At 41.9% G+C, this 22,196-nt stretch overlaps 1 protein-coding gene and 1 pseudogene across 8 annotated transcripts in view; one reads left to right on the forward strand and one right to left on the reverse strand.

The window, feature by feature from the left end:
* Ppp6r3 (protein phosphatase 6 regulatory subunit 3) overlaps window positions 1-22,196 on the forward strand; it is a 115,847-nt gene that overhangs the window by 37,271 nt on the left and 56,380 nt on the right. For 7 of the 8 annotated variants that reach the window (XM_052194154.1, XM_052194182.1, XM_052194193.1 and 4 more), the window contains 4 exons: window positions 10,575-10,807; window positions 15,902-16,088; window positions 18,682-18,819; window positions 21,740-21,805. In XM_052194154.1, the coding sequence (XP_052050114.1) occupies window positions 10,581-10,807; window positions 15,902-16,088; window positions 18,682-18,819; window positions 21,740-21,805 (618 nt within the window). In that variant the 5' untranslated portion in view covers window positions 10,575-10,580. The remainder of the gene's footprint in view (window positions 1-10,574; window positions 10,808-15,901; window positions 16,089-18,681; window positions 18,820-21,739; window positions 21,806-22,196) is intronic. The other variant, XM_052194172.1, reaches the window with a different exon arrangement.
* Window positions 6,709-7,103, reverse strand: LOC127693393 (60S ribosomal protein L35a-like; annotated as a pseudogene).

A 22,196-nucleotide genomic window follows, 5' to 3' on the forward strand; every position in this document is an offset into this window, starting at 1 on the left:
GCACACACACACACACACACACACACACACACATACAAATGAAGGTAAGATTTTAAGTAGCAGGGCTTGTATTCAGTGGTAGAGTGCTTTCCTAGCACACAAGAGATCCTTGGTTCAGTTCCCATCCTCTGAAAACCCTACCCCCACTCTCCAAAGAAAGCTGTTTGCACATGTTATGCTGGTTTTATTTGGATATTAGATTTCCCAGATATTTCATTGATTGTTTTCAGTCTTTTTATTCATTTGTTGGCTGTCATTTCTTATTTTTGAGGTCATTATATTTCACTAAAGTTACCATAGTAGAGAAAGGTTATGCAGGATCATGGTCACTAAGCCTGTAGAACCTTCCTATTTTCCTCCAGGGGTTCCATGACAGCCATATATAGCTATAGTTTGTACCCTTTACAGCAAAACAGTTTTGATATGCAGGGTGGCAATCATTTAGTGCGACCTTCTCCTAGAATGTAGCTGCCCTTGCAGAGGCTCTCCACGTAGCCGCAGCTCTTTCACTGGCCCTGGCTTCTGCTCACAGTGATCTTTACTTTTCTCTTTGGTTCTTATTTATTCTTGCTCCAAGAAAACTTGTTTTCTGTTTCTGCATGATAACAGAAAAGAAATGTTTCCAAACCTACTTGTTTTGTCCTTAAAGTGGTTGAGTCTTCTGTAACCTCTGGCCATTTTGGATGCCATTGGTGGTTGGCAGTCTTTAGTTTCTCTCAGAGTAAGATACTGTATTTGGTGACATAATATGATATGGTCCAGTAAGATGCCATCTGTCCAGGGTAGGTCACAATGATATAGTATCCATCTTCCATGGACTGGGACAGATTTTTACTTATTACCACATTTTAAGATTATGTATTATAGCTATGCTATAGTATAACCAAGTTGAGCTTATAACCAAGTACAATTTAGCCAGTTTTTCTTTCACCTTTAATATTACATTTTTTTTAAGTTACATTTTTATTCACTTACTCTCTTGTGCCTCTCTATATGCATGTGTGGGGATCAGAGACCAACTTGTGGAAGTCAGTTCTGCCTGCCTGCTATGTGAGTTCCAGGAATCAAAGGTTGCCAGGTGTCTTAGTCAGGGTTTCTATTCCTGAACAAATACCATGACCAAGAAGCAAGTTGGGAGGAAAGAGTTTGTTGAGCTTACACTTCCATACAGCTGTTCATCACCAAAGGAAGTCAGGACTGGAACTCAAGCAGGTCAGGAAGCAGGAGCTGATGCTGAGGCCACAGAGGGATGTTACTTACTGGTTTGCTCAGCCTGATCTCTTATAGAACCCAAGAATACCAGCCCAGAGATGGTACCACCCACAAGGGGCCCTCCCTGATTGATCTCTTGATCGCTAATTGAGAAAATGCCTCACAGCTGGATCTCATGGAGGTACTTCCCCAACTGAAGCTCCTTTCTCTGTGATAACTCCAGCCTGTGTCAAGTTGACACAAAACCAGCCAGTACCATTGACCCCTTGTCAACTTGACACACAAACATATCACTATTTAGCCTCAACCCTTACTTTCTTATTCATCCCCAAGATCTAAATAACTTTAAAAGTCCCACACAGTCTTTACATATTAAAAGTTCAATCCTTTTAAAATATACAATATCTTTTAAAATTCAAAGTCTTAAAAATTCAAAGTCTTTTAAAAATTCAAAGTCTCTTAACTGTGGACTCCACTAAAATACTTTCTTCCTTTAAGAGGGAAAAATATCAGGGCACAGTCATAATCAAAAGCAAAACACTGTTTTGTTGTCTTGTATTCTTCTAGCTGTTGGTACCAATTATTCCTGTAGTGTTATTGTAGTGTAAATTAGCATTTAAAAAGTTATATGGTGCTGGGTGTGTTCATCCCAGCCTCAGGGAGGTAGGGGTAGGTGGATTTTTGTGAGTTCTAGGCCAGCCTGGTCTATAAATTGAGTTCCTGGACAGCCAGCAGAGAAATCCTGTCTCAAAATAACAGTAACAACAAAGTTATATGGATTTAATTCCTTACAACAAAGCTGGTTGTTTTTGACACCTTTGAAGAAACTGTAGGAACCAATCACAGGCTGTCAGTTTCTGTGCCTGTCTTACTGTGCCTTGTCTCCGTTGGCTTTTATGTAGAAAAATTGTTAATGACTAACTTTATCTGTGGAACTATTGGAGGGACTATTTCAGTACTACAAGAGGATCTTTAGTTAGTAACTGCAACAATCTTAAATAAGTCAGGGTCTCATTGTTGCACAGTACAGTATGGTAGGTGACTTGTGGCTCTTGTGGACTTCAAATTGAGAAGTCCAATTTTCATGTGCTATACAGGTGTAAAATATACATTGGATTTCTATAGGCTTCTCACTTTTGTGTGTGTGTATATGTGTGGCTGTGTAAGGACAGTCTGGGGTGTCATTTCCCAAGAACCACCTTGTTTTGAGACAAGATCTCTTGCTGCTCTGATACTTGATGATTAGGCCAGGTTGGCTGGCTGACAAGCCCCATGGATTCTCCTTTCCTGGTCTCTCAGGGCTGGGCCTATAAACGTGTACCACTGGGCTCTTTTACTTGGGTTCTGTTGTAGAAAGTATTTAATCTCTGCCCTGCCTTTGTTATTTAAATACCTAGGTAACAGACACACACAGCCTTTATATTTACAATAAGCCTTAAACACTATAAGAGCTGGGCAGATACTATTCTCTGTTGTTAGAATCTATTTTTTAATAGATACTCAAGTTATTTCTCACTATGTTTCATCTTGGCTGCTCTTAACTCTGATTGAACGCCCTCAGGGCCACCTGCTCTTGCCTCCTAACCCATGGAGGCTTCTTCTTCCTTCTCATCTTTGTGTTTTTGGTTTTGTTTTGTTTGGATTTTGGTTTCTTTTCGAGACAGGTTTTCTCTGTATAGCCCTGGCCGTCCTGGAACTCACTCTGTGGGCCAGGCTGGCCTGGAACTCAGAAATCCACCTGCCTCTGCCTCCCAGAGTGCTGGGATTACAGGGATGCGCCACCATTGCCCAGCCCTTCCTTCTTACCTTGTACCTTCTCCTTCCTTGTCGTGGTTCCCTCCTACTCTCAAGCCCAGGAAACACAAACCCCAGCTATTGGCTATTGGCATCTTTATTTACCAATCAGAAATAATTTGACACCAAGGTGTATATTCAGACACTTTCATCTCTGGGACAAGCTATTTTAATAGATGGTGAAAGGCCAAGCTTCAACAGGGCACAGTGGATTCAACTTAGATCTTCATGCTTGTGTAATAAGCAAACTTTATTTACAGAACTGTCCTCCTAGACCTCTCTTAAACCTTTCTGATGTGGCTACTAAAGACTTTACACTTGGATGTGGCTAACATTGTGTTTGTATCAGGTGTTTCACTCAGAGACTCCGAGTGAAAGGAGACTTGGGATACATAGGGATGAGTTTGAATTAGGGAAATATGTGTGTCCATGGTTTAGAAAGCATGTAAGAGTGTGTACAATTGGAGTTTTAAAATACTCCCTTCATAAAAGTCTATAAACAATGTTAAAGGTTTTGGACACCTTTTGTTTTTTGAGGTGTTTCCTATGTGTTACTTGGGCAGAAGCAGCTGTTCCAAGTGGAGTGTTGTTGGCATGTTGATAAAACAGTGGCTTCTTTTGTAATATATTCCAGCTGCTCAATTTCCACAGTCAGTTAATGTGATGAACTGCTAAAGCTTAAAAGTGTTGAGATGAGGTCTCAGGACTGCAAGCTCCAGCAGCCCCGCAGCTGGCAATAGAATCTAGGTCTCTGTGGATACTTAATGGCACTGAAGAGGTTCCTATTGCTGTGATGAAACACCATGACCAAAAAGCAATTTGGGGAGAAAGGAGTTTGTTTAGCTTACACTTCTGTATTGCTGTTGATCATCAAAGGAAGTCATGACAAGAACTCAAACAGGGCAGGAACCTGAAGGTCCGATCTGATGGCCATGGGGGGTACTGCTTACTGGCCTGCTTTCTTTGAGGCCCTAGGACTGCCAGCCTAGGGATGGAACCTGCCATCAGCCACTAAATAAGATAATGCCTTACAGCCAGATCTTATGGAGATCTCCTTCCTTTCAAATAACTCTACTTGATGTATCAAATTAACATAAAACTAACCCACACAAAGGGTAGAATACTGCTGTTACTTGATGGAAGCACGCAATTGTCAGTCAGCCTTGCTCAGGTTCCTGTTCCTTGGATGTACTGATGTGTGAGTAGGACTACAGTCAGACTGGTGTTCTCACATCTCCTGTAGATGATGTCATGTATCCCCCAGACAGCCAGTGCTAACACACTGTAAAATGAAGGGCTCCTGTCCTAGGTTGCCTTCCTCAGCCAACCTTGGTAGTATGAAACTAGTGTAACAGTCTTTTTTTTTTTTTTTTTTAAAGATTTATTTATTATATGTAATTACACTGTAGCTGTTTTCAGACACACCAGAAGAGGGCATCTGATCTCATGACAGAGGGTTGTGAGCCACCATGTGGTTGCTGGGATTTGAACTCAGGACCTTCAGAAGAGTAGTTGGTGCTCTTAACCACTGAGCCATCTCTCCAGCCCAGTGTAACAATCTTAATGGATCTGTAATTAAAGCCTCTGTCTGAGATGAGTAGGTTTATTCAAGGGATGGATCCATAGGCTCTCTTGTGTAGATAGATGGCAGTTTTCATTATGGGATGAAGAAGACAAACAGAGATAATCTGCGGGGTCAGGTGACTCCCAGGTGACTTACTTCCTTCCATGGGGAAAAACATTTTCAAACTTCTTGGTTCAATTTGTAAAAGAGACCTACCTCTAGGATCTTGGTAAAAAGGAGATACCATGGCCTCTCACCAAATACCTCACCTTGCTGACCAGCCTTCCTAGGGGAGCTTGGGTTCCTCCTTATCCATAAGTAAGTTTCACTCAACTAAAATGCAGATTTTAAGAATGTTCATATGTCCTGTTAGGTCTTTGATGGTGCATACCTGTAACCTAGCACTTTTCAGGCAGAGGCTTGAGGACTAGTTGAAAGTCAGCTTCAGCTACATAGTAAGTTTGAGGCCACTCTGGGCTGTATGAGATGCTGTCTCAACTGTTTTCTCTCCCACTTGAAATATTTTTTGGTTTGTTTTTATTGTTAATTCTGACTCTAGTTTTATTGCAAATCTTAGCTTGTGTTGGTCTTTAAGACAAGATCCCCTGTTATGTAGCCCAGAGTAGCCTAAATCTTAGAGTCTTTTGGCCTTGGCTTTCTAAGTGCTATGATTATAGTCTCAGGCTACCATCCCTGTTTTTTGTTTTTTTGTGTTTTGAGGCAGGGTCCCTGGAGTTGGAAATTTGCTCTGTAAATCAGTCTGGCCTCAAACTCACAGAGCTCTGCCCATCTGAATAGTTGCACTTCTTAAAAAACTGCATTTTACCTGAGGTGGGTAATTGAACTTTGTAACTGTTATTTTGTATCTAGCTTCATTTTACTTCAAAGAGTACCAACCCAGGGACAACTAGTTTATTTACCAGGGCTGGTTGTGTCAATTCTGCTTGCTGCAAAATAGGTGATGTTTGCTAGGAGAGCTTACCATGTTTGCATTTTGGTGTTGAGACGGTGACATGCACAATGTGGAGAACATTGACATACTTTCATGTTCTGACCTGTCTAGTGTGGTGATGAAGGAAGCAATCATTTTACAGTAACCTTTACATTTTATGTTTAAGATAGTTTATATTTTAGAAAAGTACTTCAAAATATAGGGATTAGAAGTCTAGTAGGAAGGTCATTATAGTCTTGCTGAACACTGGGCATATTGTTTTGGGTGGATTGTAACATCCTGGGCAAGGATTGGGTCTCCAGGTAGCTTCCTACTGTGTATCAATTTGAGAATCAAGACCTCTTTTGTTTTTTACTTATATAAGCTTTTAGGGCCATTCTGGTCATTAGCCAAGCTAAATGTAAGGGGGGTGGGGTGCGGTGGACGGGGAATGTATGTAGGTTTTCTGATTAATGGCACAGCATAGTAGAGTTTCTCATCTATCCACTACCTACCTGTGTATGCAGCTGGATGCGATCCTATGCCTGGGGCTACCCCAGGAGGCTAGAGCAAGCTAGCTGCACAGCTGCAGCCAGGTCGATTGGGGCCTTGGGTTAGGTAGCTGCCTGGATGGGTTCAGGAGATATTAGAATACAGCTGTCAGGAAGAACTACTTATGGGTCGGAAGACACTGTACTTTCTGTGAATGACCAGATAGTAAATACTTAAGGTTTTGTGGGCCACAGATGATCTCTGTCACATTCCTTTCTCCAATTCTATCCTTTCCTCAAACCTAACCCTATTAAAGAGTGTCAAAACCATTTTTAATTGGCAGGTGGTAGGTTGGGTTGGGTTGGGTGTGTTTGCCAACCCACCCTGTTCTTATTTTATTGTAACTAATCAGTCTTTTTCTAAATCCTATATTTGATGCATTTCCCAACTAAGAATATGATTTGGGCAGTCTCACTTGGTGTGGGTAAATCTACTTGATTTATAATTTAGAGCTGTAATCACATTTTGCAGCTATCTGTAGCAAACTGTGCTCTGAGTTCTTTTGATAGGGTCTTAGGAAGCCCAGGAGGACCTAGAACCATTTGTCCCACAACTCTGGAGTAGTGAAGCTGTAGAAATACACTTTTAAAAAGTTTGTGATTTTTTTTTTTTTTTTTTTTTTTTACAAATCTACTTTTATTTATTTACTCTCCATTAATTTAAATCCAGGATGGATACAGCATCACCCGGATTCTGTGTCCAATGGCCTTTGCAGGAAGGTTGTTTGGAAATTGGCACGGACCATGCCACTGTTTCCATGGGCCAGAGTTACTTTTCCCCAGATCACTCTGGTTTTGTTTGGTTTGCCTCCAGGAGTCACTGTATTGTTTTTTGCTTTATACACATAAGCACATCTCTTGCCTAAGTAGAACTCAGTCTCATCTCGGGCATAGACACCTTCGATTTTAAGAAGAGCCGTGTGCTCTCTTTGGTTCCGGAGACCTCACTTGTAGCCAGCAAAAGTGGCCTTGCACCACAGCCTTCCAGACATACTTGCTTTCAGAAGTCCTGTTCCCAGCAGGCCTCCACAGGCGCCAAGATGGCGGAGAGAGCAAGTTTGTGATTTTTAAAGGTTTACAAATAAATGAATAGCAGCTACTCTCATAGAAGATTTTAGATAATAATGATGGGGTGGCTTCATACCCGTAAACAAGGATAGCCTCTCCCCTTTCTCTTGGGAATATAAAAAAGAAAAACTCCCCTTGTTCCCCCTCCTTTTTAAAAATTATTTTTTTATTTCATATACATTGGTGTTTTGCTTCGTGTATGCTTGTGTGAGGTTATCTGATCTCCTGTAACTGGAGTTAAAGAATTTGTGAGCTCCTGTGTGGGTAGTGGGAATGAACCCAGGTCCTCTGGAAGAGCAGCCAGTGCTCTTAATGGCTGAGCCATCTCTCTATCGCTGCCCCCCCTTCCCCTTTCATATTATCTTCTGGTACTGCTTGTGCTTGTTGGCTGATTAGGATGAATGACATGGGTTTTGTTTTCATTTTGACAAATCTGAAAAGCAAAGCAGTATATACATCTTAAGGTTTCCCTCTATTGGCTTTTTTGGACTGGTTTTCTGTTGCTTGTTGCCATTTTTGCAATAACTTTCTAATCAGAATTAGCATTGTATTTAAATCCAGCTGCTGCTTAAATACCTTCTGCTGCCTGCCAGGGGTCTTCTCTATGCCCGTTTCTGCATCCTGTCAAAGATGAGGAAGGTCACTTGTTTATGTGCTTGTTGCATTTATGTTGGAAGCTGCATTTCTCTAGCGTATTGTCATGTTGTGTGCCTACATGAAAGGCTGTGCTTCTCTGGGGAACTCTGCCTTATTTCCTCCTGTGGACTGTGTGGTCTGCTTTCCCATCCCTCCCTCAGGTATCCCTCTCAAGTGAGGCGTGTGAATCTGGGTCATGTGAACTGAGCAGCTGCTGTTTGTCCTTCCTTGGCTCTCAGTCTTCTTGCGGGTTCAAGATTATGAGCAGAATTGCCAGTGTCCTTGAGAGCATGTAAAAGTGCTATAAATTGACTGGTAATACTTGATAGTTGGCGGTATTGCTTTATGAAATTGTGCCCTGAGAACTTTCTTAATGAGGTTGCTTGTTGGACAGTCAGGTGCAGCATCTGTCCTGTGAAGTGGACCCCCCTGAACCACATACCGTGCACAGCCCCTTTTCATCCCTCATTCGTGGCTCAGTCAGTCTGACTAGGAGTGACTAGGAGTGTGAGTAAACGTTGCCTCTAGAATTCCTCTTATTTTTATTTTATTTGTTTGTGCTTGTTTTTGTTTGTTTGGTTGGTTTTTGGACAGGGTTTCTCTTTGTAGCCCTGGCTGTCATCAGAATTCACTCTGTAGACCAAGTTCTCAAACTGAGATCCACCCGTCTCTGCCTCCTTGGTGCTGGGACTGAAGGCATGTGCCATCACACCCTGATAAATTTTCTACTTTTAAAGAAATGATTTTAGGTAAATGTTCTTGAGAATATTGAGTATCGATGATTTAGCAAAGCACACAGGTATAAAGGTAGATCTGCTTTACATAGATAGTACCTTTCTTTGCCTTTGCTTGTAAGAACATGTAGATATTGGTGAGCTTTTCTGGCGGTAGACATATCAGGATGCACTTGACTGCATGGATGGCTAAGCTGTAGCTGAAGGAGAACTTTTGTTTGGGTACACGATAGCCTTGTGCCTTATCATACACTCCAGGAAGTCTCTCTGAGCCCTTTAGAGTCTAGCATACCTTGAATGGTTCTGTCACTGGAGAGGCCCGAGCTAGATGACTGCAGCTCATTATTGCCTTCTGGTTAGAAGTGGCCTTTTGAGACCCTTGTCACATTCCATGTGTAACAAATGAGTGCCTTTTTTGCTCTGTGGCTTGAAGAACAAGCATTTCATAGTTGTGGGCATGGAGACCAAGTTGAAGAAAGACTGACAATACCTAAAGTGTTGTTGGAGGTTGACTGTCAGCTATTTCTCTTAGAGACTTAGGATAGTTTGTCTTAATTCTTCAATAATTAAATTCAAAAGTTTAGTTTTCTGGCACTTTATGACCTCAGACTTTTATCTATTAATGAACTCACCTGCAGCTTTATAGTTCATTCCCTCTGTAATAAAGAAGGTTCTGGTTATGCCTCCTTTGTTGCTGAAGATGGCAATTCTCTGAAGAATCTATTCTTCAAACTTCAAAAAAGAGTTGCTTTCTGTCTCTTGATCTTTATCTCTGTTTCTTAGTCTTTTTGCCTCCCTCCCTCCCTTCCTCTCCCTCCAGTTTTGTTCTTTTAGCCCAGGCTAGACTTGAACATGCAGTAATTTTCTTGCGTCAGCCTGCCAAGTGGTAGAATTTGAAGCATGAAATATTTTTGCTTTAAAAAGTTTTTAAATTAATGGGCAACATGCTTGTGGAGGTCAGAAGACAACTTGGAAAAGCTAGTTCTTTCCACCCTGGACTCTTAGGGATTAAACTCTGGTCCTCTGGCTACTCAGCTAGCTCCTTTTCCTGCTGAGCCACATTGACCTCCCTCAGCATTCTTTTTGTTTTATTTGTTGAGACAAGGCCTCTGTATGGAATTCTAGTGATCACCTGGCCATCCTCAAACACACAGATACTCTCACATCTTCCTCTAGAATGATGGGATTAAAGGTTCAGACCACCTTGCTTAGCCAGCAAAACAGTTCTTAAAGTATGAATGAATCCCCCCTCCTCCCCCCCTTTTTTTAATGACAGGTTCTTGCTGTGTGACTCAGGCTGGCCAAGAACTTGTGATCTTCCTACCTCACTTTTGAAAATTTTAGAATTTTGGGTATGTGCCAGCCTAGCTTGGATGAATTGCTTTTATAGGTTAAAATCATTCCAAGCTTTTGCATTCAACATTTTCAAAATTTTAGCCAACTAAAAATATTTTCTCTCTCTCTTTTTTAAAGATTTATTTATTTATTTATTTATTTATTTATTTATTTATTTATTTATTTATTTATTATATAAATACACGGTAGCTGTCTTTAGACACACCATAAATGGGCATTGGATCTCATTACAGATGGGTGTGAGCCACCATGTGGTTGCTGGGAATTGAACTCAGGACCTCTGGAAGAGCAGTCAGTGCTCTTAACTGCTGAGCCATCTCTCCTGCTCCTAAAAATATTTTCTAGGATGGAGCGATAGGATGGATGTAATTTCAGTTCCCAGCATCCACTTGTGGCTCACAAACATGTGTTAGCTCTAGTTCTGGAGCATCCACCAACAACTTCTGCTTCCGTGACCGTTCCATGCAGGTCATGCACATAGAAAAATAAGTTTAAAAAAAAGTCTAAAATGAACACCAATAAATAAAATCTTTAATTTGTTTTTCTGAGAAGGAAAAAATCCTGCCAGTGTTACTCATTAAGAAATCATTTTGTAGGTTCAGTGTGAAACTGCTTTATTTTTGTGTCAATGCCAAGTTGGCATTGCAGACCAAAATTGAACTGAAATTCTGTTTGTGGAAAATTAGTAAAGCTGGAATTTTATGGAACTCTTTCTTCATCTCATTTAGAACAGCATGTTTTGGAAATTTGATCTTCACTCATCATCCCACATAGACACGCTTCTAGAGAGAGAAGATGTAACACTGAAGGAGCTAATGGATGAGGAGGACGTCTTACAGGAGTGTAAAGCACAGAACCGCAAGCTCATAGAGTTTCTGTTGAAAGCAGAATGTCTGGAAGACTTAGTCTCATTCATTATAGAAGAGCCACCTCAAGACATGGATGAGAAGATCCGATACAAGTAAGAAAATGGAGTCTTTGCCTTAGGGTGGGGTAGAAAATAATTACTCTTGCTGTTTAAAAAACCCCTAGAGCCACTGTAACCATTGACAAGTTAAGATAGTCAAGATCTGCAGGCTTTATGGGGTACACAGTTGATTCTAGAGCCAACTCCAGTGAGTCATAGGCATCTAAAAGGTTCCGAACTTCGCCAGAAGTACAACATGCTTTATAATTGACAAACTTCTCATATTAGTAAGACATTCAAGTAAGTATCTTCTCAGCTTTCCAGATAAGAAGCCAGAAGTCTGACCGGCCAAGATTGCCTAAAGGTTTAGTCAGAGCTTAGGTTTTAAGAGCTTTGCTCTGATTGTAAAAGGAAGACAGCCCTTCCTTGGGTGAGTTTTCCGTGTAGGTTCTGTGGGTCTTGGTGAACAGCAGTGAAGCTATATTTAAGCAGAAAATGACATAATAAAACAGTGGGTTTACCTACTGTGGCTAGTTCAATTGAATCTGCATACAAACAGCATGGCACAGTAAATGAGAATCCTTTACTGTCACTTCTTTGGGAACACTGAGTATGTTCATGAGCTTGTTAATAATTGGGGTTACAGTTATTTCCATACCCAGCATCGGTGAAGTGGCCCACACCCCTCACACTGAAAATAGAGAGTCCCTTCAGAAACAAACCAGTTATGATCCATTAAACAGATAGCAGAGTGGCAGGAATTAACATATTAGAAGCTTCCCTTCCTGCCTCTGGCTGGCCTTATTCAGATAGTTTTTTCTTTTTCTTCTGGGAGAGAATTATGCTGTCAGCAAAGTACTCCTTGTTGCCTTTAAACTTATTGAGGCTTGGGTTCTTGAGGTTCTCCACTAGCGTCCAAGATTGACATTCAACAATCAGTGGAAACTGGTGTCTTCTAAGGGAAGAAAAACATATATAGCATAAAAATAACATGTCTCTGTTCTCTTGAACACTTTGCTGCTTTGGAATTCCTGCCACAGTGAGCTAACATGTAAGTTAGATAGAGCTTATCCAGGTCAGAGTGGAGGTGATGTGGTAATAGGTCCAGGGTAGTGGGCCTGCATGCAAGCCTTCTGGGGTGATATGGCTCTCTCTTTATAGAAGCTGTGAGCAGACAAGTGGTTTACCTTCTTGGGTTTGTCTGTCTTCACATTCTGGATGAAGTTATTTGTTCTAATGCCACACGCTTTGTGAAGTGCTTACTTACTGAAGGGAAAGGCTGCTTGGTGGGTCTGAAAGCTTGGCAGTGGTGCTGCTTTGTGTTGCTGTACTGTTTGAAGCTGTAATACAGGCGACCTCTCTCACACAGCCCTCTGGATGTACTGGATGCTGCCATTTGGAGGAGCAGCAGTTGAGTTGGGTGGAGCAGTACTTTATCTACTATGCCCCTGATGCAAGCAAAGTCACTATTAGAGTTAAATGTGCCTTGGGTGTCCTGAACCTTCTGTATTAGAATGGAGGGCTTTTTAGAAGGAATCCAAAACTTTTTCAGGGTTAAGATAGTTGTGGTCTAGGTGAGCCTGAGTAAGAAGTAAAACCATAGTTTGTCAGAGAAGCCCTCTCGAGAAGAAAGCAGGCTAGGACAGCTGAAGTTGGTGGGTAGAAGGATTCTGGAGGAAGCCTTTGCTTGGAGCCATGCAGGAACTAAGTACATTGTCACTGTAAGTGTTTGACAAGGAGCAGCCAGGCCAAAGGTCTAGAAGCCCTAAAGTGTATTGAGTATTTCATATACCCTAAGAACAATAGGGCAGCTTCTTGACTGGAAGTGAGCAGGAAGAGAGAGAGGGACAGGGGTGAGGTCAAAACATCCTCCAAAACAAGCCATCTAAGACTTTGAGCAGTGAGTGATACATGTGTCCTGACTGCTATACTTGTCTACCCTGCAAGTATGTCTAGTCTGAGGATGTAGGCACTGGGGGACTGGAGTAGAAAGGAAAGTTGAGTTAAGAAGCAGGTAGTGATCAGCATAGAAAGGTCTCAGTAACCTTTTTGGGGAACAGTGGTTAGAATCTAGACATGTAAAATGAAGTTGGAATTGAAGGAGCTGGTGTGAGGTCGAGAGGCAAAATCGCGAAGGAAGGACTATTGGAGTTTTACCTAGGATAAGTGATGGTGGAATAGCTGTAACATTAAGGATAGATGTCAAGAGGAAGGATGGGCATTTGGCTTCAGCCTTGTCAAGTTTGAGATGCCTGGTTGGCATGAAGTAGAGACAGGGAATCACAGCAGGTGAATGGGTACCTGAGTTAGCTGAGGTCACTTGTTGAGCTGATTGATGGAGGTTCTTAACTGGATCAGGGTTCCAAATTAGGGACTCAGGAGTAGCCAGAGCAAGAGGAAAACAGGTAGCGGTTGCCACCCAGAAAGCCACTTTAGTGGCTTTCTATTGAAAGGCTTCAAGGAGGAAAGAGAGCATAATCAGATACTGCTGTTATATGAATCCCCAAGTTTATATGAATCCCCAAGTTTGCATATGGCAGTATCGGTTCCATTGATTGGGGTCCTGAGAGCCTGGCTGAAATGGCTCTGAAAAAGAGTGAAAGACAATGCCAAGGCATCTCCTTCAGGTAATGTCTCAGCAAGAGAACACATGGTAGCCAAAGGCAGGAGAGGTGTAGGTGTTTTGTTTTCCCAAATAGAAGGAATGGTGATCTTTGTGTACACTATTAGGAATGATGCCCAGTTCTACAGCACATAGGAAGAATTGGCAAAGTTTCTGCAGTTTATCTTAGAACAGTAGTTCTCAGCCTGTGGTTCTTGACTCTTTTGGGGTGCACATAACCCTTTCATAGTTTCCTAAGACGGTTGGAAAACATGGGTTTTTACATTAGGATTCATAATAGTAGCAACATTGCCTTTATGAAGTAGCAACAAAAATAATTTTGTGGTTGGGTGTCACCACAACATGAGGAACTGTATTAAAGGGTAGCAGGGTTAGGAAGGTTGAAAACTACTGTCCTAGGAAAAAAGTTGCTGTCACCCATTAAACACCTTTTTGATGTCAGCCCTTCATCATTGTGTTTCAAGCCTACAAATTGAGGGTAAAGGATAGTACACCCCTGGAAAATAGACAAGGCAGGAAGCGATCCTTGTATGAATTCCATAGTTGTAGATGTAACCACTGTGTATTTCTTTCCCTTGGCAGTGGTTACAGTAGAGAAGTCTGCTGTGGCATTGATGAATGCCTGTTTTACAGTATAGGGGAGACTAATGGAGCAGAACCTTCCAGGAGACTGCTGTTGGGTAGTGTAATCTACATGCCTACATACCTGCAGTTCTGCTTTCTTTTCTATCTTCTTCCTGCTCTCTCTGTCTCTGTCTCTGTCTCTGTCTCTCTCTTTTCCTATTTTTCTTTTGGTTTTTCAAGACAGGGTTTCTCTGTACAGCCCTGGCTGTCTTGGAACTCACTCTGTAGACCAGGCTGACCTCGAACTCAGAAATCCTCCTGCCTCTGCCTCCCAAGCGCTAGGATTAAAGGCGTGTGCCACCACTGCCCAGCAAGGTTGCAGGTTTTTAAGAAGCTGTGAGGAGTTATATGCAGAGCAGATTCCAGCTGCTATCTGTGGGTCTGTAGCCTAATGAGTGAGATCACAGTGTAGAATGACTGTGGGATGGGTTCTTGCATGTCCCTAGCTTCACAAGATCTTGGATAGCTCTAAATGATTTTTAAAATGTTATTTACTAATGACCCAGACAGCCCTCCAGTAATCAAGGCAGAGTCCTATGGATTTTTAAATCAGCATTAGCACAATTACTGGGCAAATTACCCCTAATCTATTTTTCTATAGGCTAGATTGTTAATTCTCCAGTTGCTTTCCCCAAGTACTTGTTGTTTGAGTCTTGCCTGGGTTATTACTGCTCCATTAGTCCATCCGCAGGACATTTTTCACTTGGCCAAGTCTGATGGACACCTCCTGTTCTCTCCTTCTGTCTTCTTTTTCCCCTTCCTTCCTTCCTTCCTTCCTTCCTTCCTTCCTTCCTTCCTTCCTTCCTTCCTTCCTTCCTTCCTTCCTTCCTTCCTTCCTTCCTTCCTTCCTCCCTCCCTCCCTCCCTCCCTCCCTTCCTCCCTTCCTTCCTTCCCCCTTCCTGTTATCCCCAGCCCACTAACTGAAACCCCACCTATCTCTATTCTCTCCAATAATTGGCTATAGCCCCATTTATTTAACCAATAGCTTTAAATTGGGGAGCAAGGTTTATAAACAAAGTCTGGTGTACATGAGAATCTGCTTATCACTGGCAATCAGATCTTGGGGTTCAGAATTTAGCATTTGTATACATAGCACCAGCCCAATCCCTAACTGAAGGCTCTTATCTAAAGCATAGGTATGTGTAGCACCCCCCCCCCCCACCAGTACCTCAGGCTGATGTCCTGTTTGCCCCTTCTGTATACCTCGATGGGGGTTTTCTTTAGATGGGGTGGAGACGGAACACTTGATAGCTTATCAGAACTTTATCATACCACTTGTAACCTACCTAAACTGAGCTGTGGCCTACTCGTGAACCTACTGCAGGCTCAAATCATCACTACTGTGTATAGTAGTTTCCTGGAAACCAGCTACCCTTAACTTGTCTCAGAGTTTGCTACTTCTCCATCCACATGGGCTATGCCAGGACCCTGCACCCTCACTGAGAAGTTCTTCTGTTAAAATGTGGCATATTTGATTCTTGAGTCCTATTTCTGCACTGTAGTTGTGTTGAAACGGGAACAAATTCTTTTTTTTTTTTTTTTAAAGATTTATCTATGTATATGAGTGCTCTGTCTTCATTCACACACATCTAGGAATGAGATCTCATTATAGATGGTTGAAAGCCAGGTGGTTGCTAGGACTTGAACTCTCAGGGCTTCTGGAAGAGCAGCCAGTGCTCTTAACCTCTGAGCCATCTCACTTGATTTAAAGGCAATTTTTTAGACAAAGTAGAAAATGTCTTTTAACTTAGTGGTGGATGGAATGGCTTGAAGGTGCTCTTAATTCCTTGTAGATGGTTTTGATGATTTGATAGAATTTTAGGAGACCTTCCTGGTGTGTGCTGTACTTAATATGATAAACTGTTTCCATTAGATGATAATGTAATGTCCTGTTCTTCTAGGTATCCAAATATATCTTGTGAGTTGCTCACATCTGATGTCTCCCAGATGAATGATAGACTGGGAGAAGATGAGTCCTTGCTAATGAAGTTATATAGCTTCCTCCTAAATGAGTCCCCCTTGAACCCACTACTCGCCAGTTTCTTCAGCAAGGTGCTAAGTATTCTTATCAGCAGAAAACCAGAACAGGTAAATACTGTTTTCAAAGGTAAGTATCTTGGCTGTGCATCCTCAAGGTGATGCCAGGAACTTTGCTGCAGTGTTCTGAGTATGCCTGAGGGCCATTTTCTACAAAAGAGTGTATTTTAGGTTGTTAGCAGTCTGAGCAACCCTGGTTTGCACATTAAGGAGTAGTTCTTCTCCGTTGACATACTCGTTGAAGGGCTTCAACACTGTTTGTTAACATACTTTGACTTCTCTGAACACATAATCAGAAGCATTTTTGTGAGAGCAGCAGGTTGAATCTGAGTACATATCTCATGACCCTTTGTATTTAACAGTTGACTTTGCTTAGTTATTCCCTAATGATGATCTCGAGAGAGGCTGAAATCAGGTATTCCTGAAAATGAATTCCTGACTAGTGCTTTTTACACTTTGGTAATTTATTTTATCTTAGATACCTGGATGCCCTTGTGTCTCATCAGTTCCTAGTCTATTGCACTGGATAAAGATATACACCTCAATATTCTTACAGATACCACCCCTTGACACCTTTTTCCCTCCTAATTCAGATTTATGTGGAAATGCCATTTCCCAAGGAGTGATTCGCCAAGTGTGACCTGTGGATTAGTGTCACCAACATCACCTGAGAACTTTTTTTTTTAAGCATTGCATGTTCTTGAATCCTACCCCTGCTGTGCAGGAGTCTTGACAGTGAAGGTTTCTAGCACATCTTTCAGTTCATGCTGTTGCCTGCTGGGATTGAAGAACTGTTTCTCTAGTGGATATTGTTGTGAAAGAGTACAAGAGCTCACTTCCAAGAAACAGCTAGAGCAGCAGATGCTGAGTGCCAGCTGACAGATTAGCAGTTGCAGCAAGCAGAGGTGAACGTGATCTGGCCAGTCAGACCTGATGTTCGTCATGGTGAACAGTAGTCTCCAGTGACTTGGTCTTGTTCTATGCTTGGCACACATGAAAGGACTGAAACTATTTTAGGCCCATTATGTTCTGTTCTCTGTTAAGACTGGGTCCATGTTTTATTTTAGAAGGATTGTGTTCTTTTTGTTCAGGTAAGATATTTTTTTGAATAGGGCAACTTTCCCAAGTGTGTTGGAGGAAGATCCTTTGCCTTGAGTCACAATCCCCAAGTTATGGTCTCAGTAGTGTAGATTGTCTCCCATTTTGCCCTCCACATAGAAATCAAAGTATCATTGGCAATTGCAAGCCATCACATACCCTGGCACAGTTAGTTCAGGGATGGGTGCCTCCAATAGTAAGGCGTGCTTTATTATGTTTTTATCTTATATCTGCTGTGGAAGACTTTCTGAATCTCTGTGTTATTGACACCAGGGCTCAGAGTCAGTTCTGTTATCTGTCTGGTGATGTGTGTCAGCTGAACCCGAATGAAGAGTCCTGTCACCTGGTTCCTCCTTGTCTCTCCAGCTAGTGTCCCGTGGATGATAATGAGAGTACAGCAGTGCTGCGTGTGTAGCTGCTTTTCTTTTGACAAAAGTTTGTTTCCTGTTGCTTGGTAGTGTTGGTTAGGACACAGGCACTTCCAGCGATGACAAAAGTCCACATTCAATGACTTAACCAGGAAGGTACTATTCAGCCTCTAGAACAGGGTGTCCAACTGTTGGCAGTGTTAAGTGGTTTAGCCTTCAACAGTGAAATCTATAGTACAGTCCTTGTAGTCCATGCTGTATTGTTCACTGCACCATCTAAGCTTTGTGCCTCTAGGCTCTAGGACCAGTGATTCTGCCACGAAATTACGGTGTAGTGTGGCTATGTGTGACTTTTTCCTCCCCTCACCCTTCCTTTCAGAGACTTCTGTAGGGCTCAGCTGTGAATGGCATGGCTGCCACTCCTTGAAGAGGTGTGTCTGTTTGACATTGTTCTACACAAACAGTGTAGTGTCTCACTTTGAAGTTACTTGGTGGTTGTAATTCTAGCTGTTCTGGCTGTTGAGCTTCTTTGTGGAGCTCAGTGGAAGTCCTGCGACTCTCATGGCATGCAGATCTTAGTTTAAATTCTAGGGCAGTTTCCTTTTTAGTTGTAGGAGATACTAACATGTCTGAACCTAGGATTTCTCATCTAGAATCCTCACCTTCCAGGGCTTAGTGAAAATTTGTGGCAAAAAAAAAACAAAAACAAAAATAAAAAACCCCTGCTGGGCTGGAGAGATGGCTCAGTGGTTATGAGCACAGACTACTCTTCCATAGGTCCTGAGTTCAGTTCCCAGCAACCACATGGTGGCTCACAACCATCTGTAATAGGATTCGGTGCCCTTTTCAGGTGTATCTAAAGACAGCTACAGTCTACTCATAAACATAAATAAACAAGCAAATCTTTAAAAACAAAAAACAAAACCCACCACTTTGAGAAGTTCTCCTAGGACGTGTGATGTGGTTTTAATAGATGCAGTGGGCTCACAGACACAAATAAATAGTCCTAGGAGGCAGTGCAGGACAGAACATTGCAGTTGTTAGCCAGCTTCCCCTTGTACTTGCTGTTTCAGTACCTGCCTGTTGTTAAGCTATCTGGCAGGATTTGAGGAATATTGGTCACTCTAGAGTGTGTGTCTGAAGTTACTCATCTTTCAGTTTGATTTGTTTTCCTCTAGATTGTGGATTTCTTGAAAAAGAAGCGTGATTTTGTGGATCTCATTATAAAACACATAGGAACTTCTGCTATCATGGATTTGTTGCTCAGGCTCTTGACATGTATTGAGCCTCCACAGCCCAGGCAAGATGTTCTGAATGTGAGTAGAGATTTGAACTGCCGGGGGTGTTGTTATGTGGGCCATTGGGCTCCTGTGTGCTGAGGGAATCCTACAGGATGAGGGGGCCTGGGGATGAGACAAGGAGGTGGTTGTCCCAATACAGAAAAGATTCAGATTTAATTTAATTTTATTTCATTGAAACTGGTCTCTCCTTTTGAGCCTGATTGTCTTGGAACTCACTGTATAGGCAGTTGGTTTCAAACTCAGAAATAAGTCTTTATGCCTCCCAAGTGCTGGAATTAAAAGTATGTGCAACTACACTCAGCTGAGGTTCAGACTATAGGACTAGGGCTCAGGATGTATAGATCACTAGCCCTATCAGATACTGTGTTATTTGCACTTTGCTGGCTTGTTTGTTACATTGACAATGAGTGAGTTGAGGATTTACCCTAAAGTTGGGTCTAAATATAAGCAGAACAAGGCTAAGAATGTGCCTCCTATGGGAGGGTCAAACAGGAGGAGTGGGGTTACATGGAAAGGGGCCTGCATATAAGTTCAGACAATTTTAGGATATGTACAGTGTGAGTAGATAGATGTCTTAACATGAAACTGGACTTGAGGGAGGTTTGGATAATCAGAGTATAAGGCTTTCCCTGGATCCTTGGCTGTGCTCCTCTCCCCACTTACCCTTGTCTTCTGGAACCTTATCTTAATTGATCCCCAGTCTCTTGTGGTTGCAGATACCTATAATGCCAGCACTCCGTAGGTTGAGGCAGGAGGATTTTAAGATCTAGATAGCTTGGGCCATAAAATGACATTCTGTCTCAAAAGAAAGAAAACTTGTATCTCATTGAAAAAGAGTTTCATTGAAAATTGTAGATTTAAAAACTTAAGGAACCAAACCAAGAAAGAGGGTCTATTGAAAGGAAGATTTGCTGGGAGTTGTCCACTGCATGGTACACACTGCTAAGATGCCTACCCCATCACGCTTTATTTGATAGGTCAGGGCTAGATCTGTCAAGGTTACTTAGGTAGCCAGCTGAGTACTGAAAGCTGGTGCCCTGGAACTTGTTTCTTCTGTGTGTCTTCTTTTTGTGTAGCACTGGGTCTTTTCTCTAAAGGGGTTCAAAATTCTGGGAAAGACTGTTAGAGCAAGAGGGATGATGGGTTGGTACACAGGGCAGTCTTATCAGTGTGGTTTGCTGTGTTAGGACTACTCCTGGTTACTTCTGAATTGAAATTTTTAGGGCCTATTTCTAAAGAGGTATGCTTTTGGGGAGAGTGTGTGATTAATAATAGGAGAACAGGTTAGTGGGAAATTCCTTAAAGTCTTTATTTTTTTTCTTTTAAGATTTATTTATTTAATGTATTTGAGTGTTCTGTTTTCATGTATCCAGAAGAGAGAATCAGACGTTATTACAGATGGTTGTGAGCCACTATGTGGTTGCTGGGAACTGAACTTAGTACCTCTAGAAGATAAGCCAGTGTTCTTAACTGCTTAGCCATCTCTTCAGCCCCTTCTTAAAAGTCTTTAAGGTCATGGTTACTTGTGAATAGCTATGCAGAGGATAGAAGTTCAAAACTGGTTAGTTCACCAAATGTTCTGACCTTTCTCATGGTCAGGAGTCATATACTCTAGGGCATTGCTATCAGAGTGTGGCCTCAGGTAATATTGTGGGAAATTTCATCCTATACCCAGTAATTTCTGGGAGATTTATAAAATTAGATCTTAGGTTTATGAAAATGTTAAATGTATTTGTAAAATAGCTCTTAAGGGCCAATAAGACGGCTCAGTGGGTAATGGCACCCATTGTCAAACTTTTTTATTTAAGCTCTATTCACAGAACCCATAAAATGTAAAGAACCCCCTCCTACAGGACATCCTGTCCTCCACACATGTGCTATGGCACACATGTACACATACAAAACAATTAAATATAACGAAACGTGACAGTTGGGTGGCTTCTGTTAGAACCCTGCCCATTAGTATTTGTATTGCCCTTTGATGTTTCCTGTCAAGAGCCAGAGATAGCATCAGGGCTTCAGCTCTCTGCCTTTATCACATCGTGTTTGGCTTCTTGCCTTAGCCCCATTTTCTTCAACCTTTGGAGGTCAGGTGACCTTTCTCAGTACTGAACTGCCTTGTATTTTATGGTGTTTTGGTCCTTTAAGGAGCTGATATTAAGCTTGCTGGTTTATCTTTTATCATTATTTTTTCACTCTGATCCCTTCTGTGTTTTTTGTTTACTGCATCTCATGTAGAGTTACAAAGAGATTGTTATGGTTCCAGCAGCTCTATCTTTGAGACGACAGGCAGGTGACTATCATCTGCTTTTAAAGCTGCCTCAATCTGACCCTAATATTTCCTGTAGAAAATTTGGTTTGAGCATCTAACCCCGCCCTCCCATTTCCCTCCCTTCCTCCCTCCCTCCCTCCCTCCCTCCCTCCCTCCCTCCGTCTCTCCCTCCTTCCCTCCCTCCTTCCCTCTCTCCGTCTCTCCCTTCCTCCCTCCCTCAGAGAGGATTTCTCTGCGTATCCCTGTCTGTCTTGGCACTCACTCTTTAGACCAGGCTGACCTGGGTTCTCCTGCCCCAGAGGTTTAGTACTAAGTGTTCTTAGTTCCTCTGAAGTCAGAGCTGACTCTCTCCTAGAGCTAGTATGTATTTGCTCTCAGTATTGAAAGTATAGCTATGTAAATATTGAATATCCAAACAACTGAGAGTTGTCTGAGTGGGTGGCTATTGGGACTTGGAGTTGTTGGTGAATGTGGTCATTCTTGAAATGATATATTCACTGCATTTTCCTTGGGGGACTTTTTAATTTTCTGTAGTGTTCAAAGTCCAGAGAAACCTGTAAATTCTACTTAAAGTGTGATGGCTATTTCCAGTATGTTACTCTTCACTGGGGCTTGAGCAGGAGCCACTCGTTGCTATGATCACTTCTACAATGTGTTTTGCAGTGGCTAAATGAGGAGAGAATTATCCAGAGGCTTGTGGAAATAGTTCACCCATCGCAAGAAGAAGATGTAAGTTCTCTTACACAACTTATTTTTTCATATAAAAACTCTTCATTTGCCACAGAACATATGTGTGTATATGTAAAGGGATCAAAGGGGTTGTGTAGAACCTGTTCTTCTTGAGTTGTGAGGAACAGAACACCATCTTCTCAGAGGTGGGTCATGCTAAACCTGCTTTGTAATAAATCTCTATCCACACTGATTTTTCTTTTATAACTGCTTTTAGCTTAGATGACTACATCTTGAGAAATTTGACTAAAATTTAGGAGGCATCACAAGGTCTGGGTGAACCTAAAAGTGATTTCATAGTCTTACTCCTGACCTGATATTTAAACTGGTTCAGCCTGGGTGTATAGGCCAGAGACAGCCATTGTGACAGTGTATTCTGTACCACTGATCA

This window comes from Apodemus sylvaticus, chromosome 1, assembly GCF_947179515.1.
Source record: "Apodemus sylvaticus chromosome 1, mApoSyl1.1, whole genome shotgun sequence".
Taxonomy (NCBI): Eukaryota; Metazoa; Chordata; class Mammalia; order Rodentia; family Muridae; genus Apodemus; species Apodemus sylvaticus.